Raw genomic sequence first — 8,498 nt, 5'->3', positions numbered from 1 at the left:
ACCGAGAAAATATTATCACAATATGATGCATGAATTCGTAATGCGCGGACATAAAAATAGCTGTTTTCAAAAATTCACCATAAATCGAAATATTGTGCTAGAGACTTCCCGTTTGTTGCAAAATGAAGGTAATTGATTGAATATTACTAAACTGTAAGTGTTGTAGCTTACAATTTCAGTTTTCGACCATTTCGGTCGAGTTCAAGTTGACTGAAGGTCAAATTTTTTCTATTTATCGTTATTTATATGAAAATATTTCAAAATTGATAAAAGCTACAACCATGGGTTGTTTTTAGTTGTATTCTACATACAATTGCGCACATTTTCATATATAATATTTTATGTAACGGCTAATTTAAAATGGTGCAAACATTACGACAATCGGACGAAAAAATTTCTGATTTTTTCGGAAGAGTTACAGCGAGGACGTAAGGAAAAAGTTTTTTTCATAAATTCACCATAAATCGAAATATTGTGCTAGAGACTTCCAATTTGTTACAAAATAAAGGTAAATGATTGAATATTACTAGAATGTAATAGTTTTAGCTTACAATTGCGTTTTTGACCATCTCGGTCAAGTCAAAGTTGACCGAAGGTTGAAATTTTGGCACTTATCGTTATTTATATGAAAATATTTCAAAACTGATAAAAGCTACAACCATGGGTTGTTTTTGGTTGTATTTTACATGAAATTGCCCACATTTTCATACATAAAACTTGATGTAACGGCTAATTTAAAATGGTGCAAACATTACAACAATCAGACGAAAAAAATTATGATTTTTTCACAGACGTAAGGAAAATTGATTTTTTCATAAATTCACCATAAATCAAAATATTGTGCTAGAGACTTTTAATTTGTTGAAAAATAAAGGTAAATGATTGAATATTACTAGAATGTAAGAGTTTTAGCATACAATTGCATTTTTTTACCATTTCGGTCGAGTTAAAGTTGACCGAAGGTTGATATTTTGGCACTTATCGTTATTTATATGAAAATATTTCAAAACTGATAAAAGCTACAACCATGGGTTGTTTTTTGTTGTATTCTACATGAAATTAAGCACATTTTCATATATAAAACTTTATGTAACAGCTAATATAAAACTGTGCAAACATTACGACCACCCAATGAAAAAATTTATTATTTTTTCGGCAGTTACCGCACGGATGTAGGAAATTTTTTTTTCTAAAATTCACCATAAATCGAAATATTGTGCTAGCGACTTTTAATTTGTTGAAAAATAAAGGTAAATGATTGAGTATTACTAGAATGTAAGAGTTTTAGCTTACAATTGCGGTTTCGACCATTTCGGTCGAGTCAAAGTTGACTGAAGGTTGAAATTTTGGCACTTATCGTTATTTATATGAAAATATTTCAAAACTGATAAAAGCTACAACCATGGGTTGTTTTTAGTTGTATTCTACATGAAATTGTGCACATTTCCATATATAAAACTTTATGTAACGGCTAATATAAAACTGTGCAAACATTACGACAATCGGACGAAAAAATTTCTGATTTTTTCAGAAGAGTTACCATGCGGATGTATGGAAAGTTTTTTTCATAAATTCACCATAAATCAAAATATAATGCTAGAGACTTCCAATTTGTTGTAAAATGAAGGTAAATGATTGAATATTACTAGAATATAAGAATTTTAGCTTACAATTGCATTTTTCGACCATTTCAGTAGAGTCAAATTTGACAGAAGGCTGAAATTTTGGCACTTATCGTTACTTATTTGAAAATATTTCAAAACTGATAAAAGCTACAACCTTGAGTTGTTTTTTTGTTGTATTCTACATGAAATTACCCACATTTTCATATATAAAACTTTATGTAATGGCTAATATAAATGGTGCAAAAATTATGTCAAAGTGATGAAATCATTTCTGAGATGTGTCGCTGATGCTTTTTAGTGCGAGAAGAAAGAAATTTGCGCTTGCACGCCTGGGTAACGATTGCAAACAAAACAGCAGCTTGATCCATGAACTCCCAGCATCCCCCAAGGAGCGTGATTCAAAAGTTTTCGCCTAGTAGGCCTATAACTATTTTTCCGCGAATTTAAAAAAAAAACTTTTTTTCGTCGAGGTTTCGTACGTCGGTTCGGCACCCGACAGACAATTTTTGTTGACGTTTAATACGTTCAATTGGCGTTAAAGGGTTGATGAGCACACTTTCATAAAACAAAGAGTCCATTAACTTGACATGCCAGATTTCACAGAGCATAGTATCCAAATCTGCAGCAGGAGAAAACAGAGCCATGAAGAGGTATGTGGAAGAAAATCAAGACAAAACCAAAAAACAAATGAATACATAATAAAAAAATATGCTTTAATAAACAGCATATGACAAACAAAACTTGAAAACTGAGTCAAAATTTCACTATAGCCACTCTCAGTCTTATGGACATCAACATTTACAACACTAAAAGGAAGCCATCCATATTACAAAAAATTAATAAAATCCTATGCACATCTCAGATAGAGATGAAGGGAAACGGAGTAGCTTGGAGGTGTCCTTTATACCATCCCACGGAGAACAGTATGTGACAGTGTCACTGGCCTCCTCTGGGCACCAGAAGACTTGAAAGACCTGACCTATTTGAAAGAGAACTATAAAATGTTGGGCTGGAGATGAGTGGAGATTTGAGGAAATGAAAGCATAAGAAAGGCAAGTGTGACACAATTTCACAAAGACCCTCCATTTCGAACTCACTGGAAGGGATGTGGGTGATGAATGTTCTGCAACATCCAAGTCTGCTGGTGGCATCATGGTTGGCCTTGAAATCAAAGATCCCTACCGCAAAATAAAGTGGCTGCCATCCACAATAGAGAACCACAACAGATCAGGTGGTTAATGCTCTATGAGATTTTATACCATTCTCAGGCCATAATTCACTGCGCAAAAGTAACAAGACAGTACTATATACACACCATGTTACTGAATACTAAATAGTTCTTGGTGTTACTTTTAACTCCAAAACTTCTCAACACTTGAAAAACAGAAGTCTAATAATGCCATAAAGCTACAAGTTGTACTCCATATACTCCAAATATGTTTACGTCATTGCAATATTGTTTTTCCTATCTGGATATGCTCATTATTCTACGTATTCCTTTTCCAAGAAATGATAAATATAATTTAACCTTTGCCCAAAGATTTCCCACTTGGTTTCTACTTGGACAATATATCCTCCCCCCTTAGAGCATGCGATCTTACAGTTACTGCATGCTACACATTTTGCAATTATAGCATCCAGGCTCTGCTGAGATGCCAAAATATCATATCGCCAAGTACCAGTAATGTTAATTAGTACAATAAAATTTAGAACATTCTTACGGGCATTATTATACTGCTGATAATTGTAATTTTAAGAGAGATTATAATAGTGCAAAAAGGTTCTTTGCATCTTTGGCTTGAGTTTTCAAACTTCTTTATTACTTTACAATTTCTTATTTATGGATTTTTTTTCTATAAACTCATCAATTATATATATATGTACCCTCATTCCACCTCTGAATATCCTAGACATTGCAGTCTGTCATCTAATAGAGTGAAGATAAGCTGAGCAGCAGTATATCATTGTAAACATTAACATAGCAGCAATGCATACTACCGTACATTAAATTATGAGTGACTTTTTGGCTATGATGAAGATTGAAGAATGCACAAAGCTATGACTTGATTACTTAAACACCAAAACAAACATTAATTTCCATTACCATCCCTCTATCATATATGATTATTAAGGTTAAATTTCTTCACATTACTGACCCTTGCAGTGATTGTGGCAAAATAAAAATTAAAACATGCACTGAACCCCAAGGTTGGTAATTTGGACTCGGTTTCAGACTCAGATAGTACGGACTCAGACTTGGCCTTCACTACAACACTGTTATTCATACAGTCTGTTTTTCATGCTGATTTTACAAATGACCATTTCATCCTGTATAATTTACCAGCATATTAATAGTTCAAATGTGATTAATCAACGGTCTCATTTCAACAAGATGTTTATCCTTTAAGGATGTAAAACAATAATCACTTGCCATACATTTTGACATGATGGTAGTGAGTGGAAAAAGAAGTTAAACACAACCACACTCATTACTGCAGGTTCTATTGACAATTTATGTAAATGACTGCCCATTTCCTTTTAATAGTTGACCTCAGCTGATAAGTAAGGCCAATAACTCATTTAGATGATGCAAATACAAAAATTAACATAAGTTTTGAGCATGAAATCCTTTACCACTGCTTTTCTAATATCATCTAGCAAACTCCTCAAGACAAAAGCATGGCATCACTTTGGAAGTTAGATGGAAAGAATTGAAAACTCTCTCACAATACTGTGAGAGATTACACGTGCAATATGAAATCCTTTACAAGAAAGGACATGGAAGTAATTGGAAGCCTTCTGATCCAGACTTTACTTTTTTCTTCTAAAAAAAAGTCTGATAAAGCAAGAATCGATGTAGGAGGTGATGATAAATTCCTTTCATAAAATCAAATTCCAGAAATGGTTAACAAGTCAAAAGTACTGTAATAAGCAACAAAATCTTACCTGCACGTTTCTCAAAATCCTTACTTACTCTCTAAGTCTATAGATTTTCATAGCTGGATTTTCTTTTACCTGTGCTTTCCCTTCTCAATAAGACAAAATGGCCTTGCTCTTTCTCTTCTTTTGGTCATACTTTGGTAATTACATAACTCTCTTCAGCATCAGACATAGTGACCACCTCCTCTAAAGCAAATATGTAGTCAGTTACCACTTCCCACATTTACTCTCAGGAGTCTGGTGATACTCAAACTGATCAGCACAGAATGGTTGCTTTCTTTAGTAGCGAATTTTGGAATTCTCTCAGTACAGTTGTTTGTATTCTTTAAGGAAACTCATCTAAAGCTTCATTTCAAGGTTATGTTGACTATTTTATTTTACCTCCTGTATTATTTGTCTTGTGTCACCACACCTAGGCTTGGTTACAGCATTAGGCTGACTACCATCATGATGATGCTGATCACTCTTGCGAGGCCGATGTACAAAGTCAATAAACCAATTACGTACTGACTATACCATTAGCCTTTACATATATAACGTTGCATCCTATAACCATCTGTTTTAAACGTAACTTTACGTATTAGGCAAAATAAAGGTACAAAACACTTGCAATACTACTTAGTAGAAGACCTACCGCAAGTTTAAGTCTACGAATCCTCTCTTTCTCTTCTTCTGCTGCTGCAGCTTCATCCCTCCTGACCCTGGCAATATTATCCTTGGTCCTAACATGCCACCTGCAAAAAACTATTTTTTTAGAACAATGAACATAAAATGAGGTAAACCTTATACCTAGTCTACAATCAAATCACTGTACGATATCTACTGAAATCCTTAGGTCATTTTTTTAGATAAAAGTATCAAGACCACTTTAAATAGTTTAAAAAAATTATAAAAACATTGAAAACTATATTCAGATTATAAAAACACTGAAAACTATATTCAAATCTCTAATCAATTCTTGTTTTGAACACATAATCCCCTAAAATTTCCATATACCCTAAAATACAAATTAAGGTGCACTAACCATGCATAAGAAACCTGACGAAAATAAACAAAGCGATACTTTATTGACAGGTAGTAAACCCAAGCAGTAGTTTACTGAGATGTTAAAATTCTCATTACGAAAAGTCCCATATATCAACTGATAAAATTTCTTAACTATTAAAATGGCAAATTTTCCAAGACAATTTGCATTTTTCATAGCTACAAACATGAGGTCTTAACAATAGGATAATTTCTTGAGCCTAGCTAGATCTGGTTAAAAAACAGATGAAAGCAAGGAATCTTGTGATATCTGGCAACGCATGCGTAGATCGGGTGAAGGTTGGTTGAAGTCCATTCACCTATGATCATGCATCAGTCTTTCCCAACTCAGGATGTCTTAACACACAGAGGGGCGGCTAGAGGCGGGCAGTATAATGTTAAGACCTCAGGTTTGTAGCTATGAAAAGTACAAATTGTCTTAGAAAATTTGTCATTTGTTCATAAGCGAACAAACCTTCGGTCTTAACAATTAGACTCATACTTGGAGGGAGGTATAAAACATCCTAGACTGGTTGGGGGCCTACCCACCAGTCCAGCTCTCAAAAGGAATGATTTTTGGAGAGGGACTGAAGCCCGTTGAGGAGCTAGATAAATTGATATCTAACGACTCAGACCCTGAGTGACGTACAATGATATATGGGATAACCATTGTATAGGGAACCAAAGAGAAACTTTGACAGTCCAATAACAAACCAAGACACCAGGGTTTGTATTACTCCCAACCCCTCCTTGCCAAGGAGTGGAGTATAAGCTACCAAATAGCAGGTAAGATATTTGTATATTACACGACCACACTATCAGTATGACTACCTTACTCACCTGTATCAAACCAGTCCAGCAAATGACGTGTCTATTCCTTAAACTGCCCGAAGGAAGAAGGAAAGGTACATGAGAAAAAAGGAGACCAGCCAACTCACTCATTCTCTCATCCACACAATCATCTTAGGTAAGATACAAAGGTGTACTGTTAAGGGCAACCATGAGTTACACAACCTATTGGGCAGCCACCACAGGACCCAGGGAAAACTTGTCTGAAGATCTGTGGGCAACATCCTTAAGATAGAAGGAGGTGAACATGGACTGGTGTAACCAAGTACCAGCGCTCAGCACTCTATGTACAGCCAAGTTCTTTTTGAAAGCCAGAGAGGGACCAATACCTCTAACGTCATGCGCTCTAGCCTGCACAGACGTGGTGGTAGAATCATCAAGAGTCAAGTATGCCTGTCTGATGGCTTCCCGTATCCAAAAAGAGATAGTATTCTTAGACACCTCTTTCTTTGTACGGCCTGTGCTAACAAAAAGTCTGCAGTAGCCTGGTCTAAGGTGCCGAGTCCTTTTAAGATAGCAACGCAGAGCTCAGACAAGGCACAACAAAAGCTCTTGAGCATCACCACCCACAAAGTCAGTCAATGATGGAATGGAAAATGAAGTGAACCTGTCATCATGCACAGAGGGATTTTGGGTCTTGGCCACGAATTCCGGGACAAATTCGAAGGACATCAACCCCCAACCCCTGGTGTGCTTCACTGTGGAGCTCTCCTACCCTCTTGGAAGATGCCAAAGCCAGAAGGAAAACTGTCTTGAGCATCAGGTTCCTGTCAGATGAGCGACACAAGGGCTCATATGGACTCTTAGTGAAGCTCTTAAGAACCAAGGAAACCTTGAGCTCTCTAGGAGAACTCGACTGCTCAAACCCCTTAACTAGCAGGGAAAATTCCCAGGAAGAGGAGATGTCGATACCCTTAAGGCGTAACACCAAACTCAGGGCCGCCCTGTAGCCTCTAATGGCAGAAACAACCAACGTTTCTCGTCTCTGAGGAAGGTTAAAAAGTCTGCTATTTGCTGAATAGAGGTCGCGAGTGGAGAAAAACCCCGTTTACAACACCAATCACAGTAGATCACCCATTTGCCTTGGTAAACCGCAGAGGTCGACTTTCTAATACTGCTGGACGTGTGCCCAGCTGTTCTCTGAGAGAAGCCTCTCGCTCGGAGGAGATACTTGATAGCCTCCAACCATGAAGAGACAGGGATTCTACTGACTGGTGGAACCTTTCGCATGGGGCTGACACAGTAGATGTCGCCAAGGGGAATCTCCCTCGGAACCTCTGACAACAACGAGAGCAGATCTGGGAAGCCATTGTGCCTGAGGCTACAGAGGGGCTACCAAAGTCATCCTGAGACCCTGTGAACTCATCAGCATGTTCAGAACCTGACGGATCAAACAAAACGGATGGAAGGCATACACCTCCAGGTTGTCCCAGGGATGTTGGAATGCATCCTCTGCCAATGCTAAAGGATCTGGAACCACTGAACACAACACCTCCAGCTTCCTGTTGAAGCGTGTCGCAAAAAGGTCCAGCATGGGTCTCCCCCAAATCTGGAAAAGCTTGTTTGCCATCACTTGATGAAGGGACCACTCTGTGCCTAGGATCTGATCCCGGCGACTGAGTTTGTCTGCGACCACGTTCCGTTTCCCCAGGATATACCTGGCTGAGAGCTCTACCAAATTGCTGACCGCCCACTGGTGAAGCTCGACGGTCAAGGCGTGAAGTTGATGCGAAACCAGGCCTCCCTGTTTGTTCCCATAGGCTACCACCGTGGTGTTGTCCGACATAAGAACGACAGACTGACCCTCTCTCTACCTTCCCCCGAAACTCCTTCAGACTCAGGAAAGCCGCCTTCAACTCCAAGACGTTGATATGTTGCTGCTTGTCCTCCAAGCTCCAAACGCCTGAAGCGTCCCCAGACCGGGGAGAGGGGGGTGCGAGCCTCCACAAAATGCGCTAGCAACCCTTCCAAGAACGGGGGACCCCCAGCCCGAACGTCTTCCAAATCGCTGCCATTTTGGATGCCTCCGACCCTGGAAGAGAAGAGATTGATGAAAAGGCC

At 38.1% G+C, this 8,498-nt stretch overlaps 1 protein-coding gene across 1 annotated transcript in view; it reads right to left on the bottom strand.

The window, feature by feature from the left end:
• The window catches only part of LOC135219178 (leukocyte receptor cluster member 1-like), a 73,111-nt gene that overhangs the window by 18,376 nt on the left and 46,237 nt on the right, over positions 1-8,498 (bottom strand). The window contains exon 3 of the mRNA XM_064255715.1: positions 5,200-5,299. Coding sequence (XP_064111785.1) covers positions 5,200-5,299 — 100 coding nt within the window. The remainder of the gene's footprint in view (positions 1-5,199; positions 5,300-8,498) is intronic.

Source organism: Macrobrachium nipponense, chromosome 1, assembly GCF_015104395.2.
Source record: "Macrobrachium nipponense isolate FS-2020 chromosome 1, ASM1510439v2, whole genome shotgun sequence".
Classification (NCBI taxonomy): Eukaryota; Metazoa; Arthropoda; class Malacostraca; order Decapoda; family Palaemonidae; genus Macrobrachium; species Macrobrachium nipponense.
The sequence above is the reverse complement of the archived record's forward strand: the minus strand, read 5'-3'. Positions and strand labels throughout refer to the sequence as shown.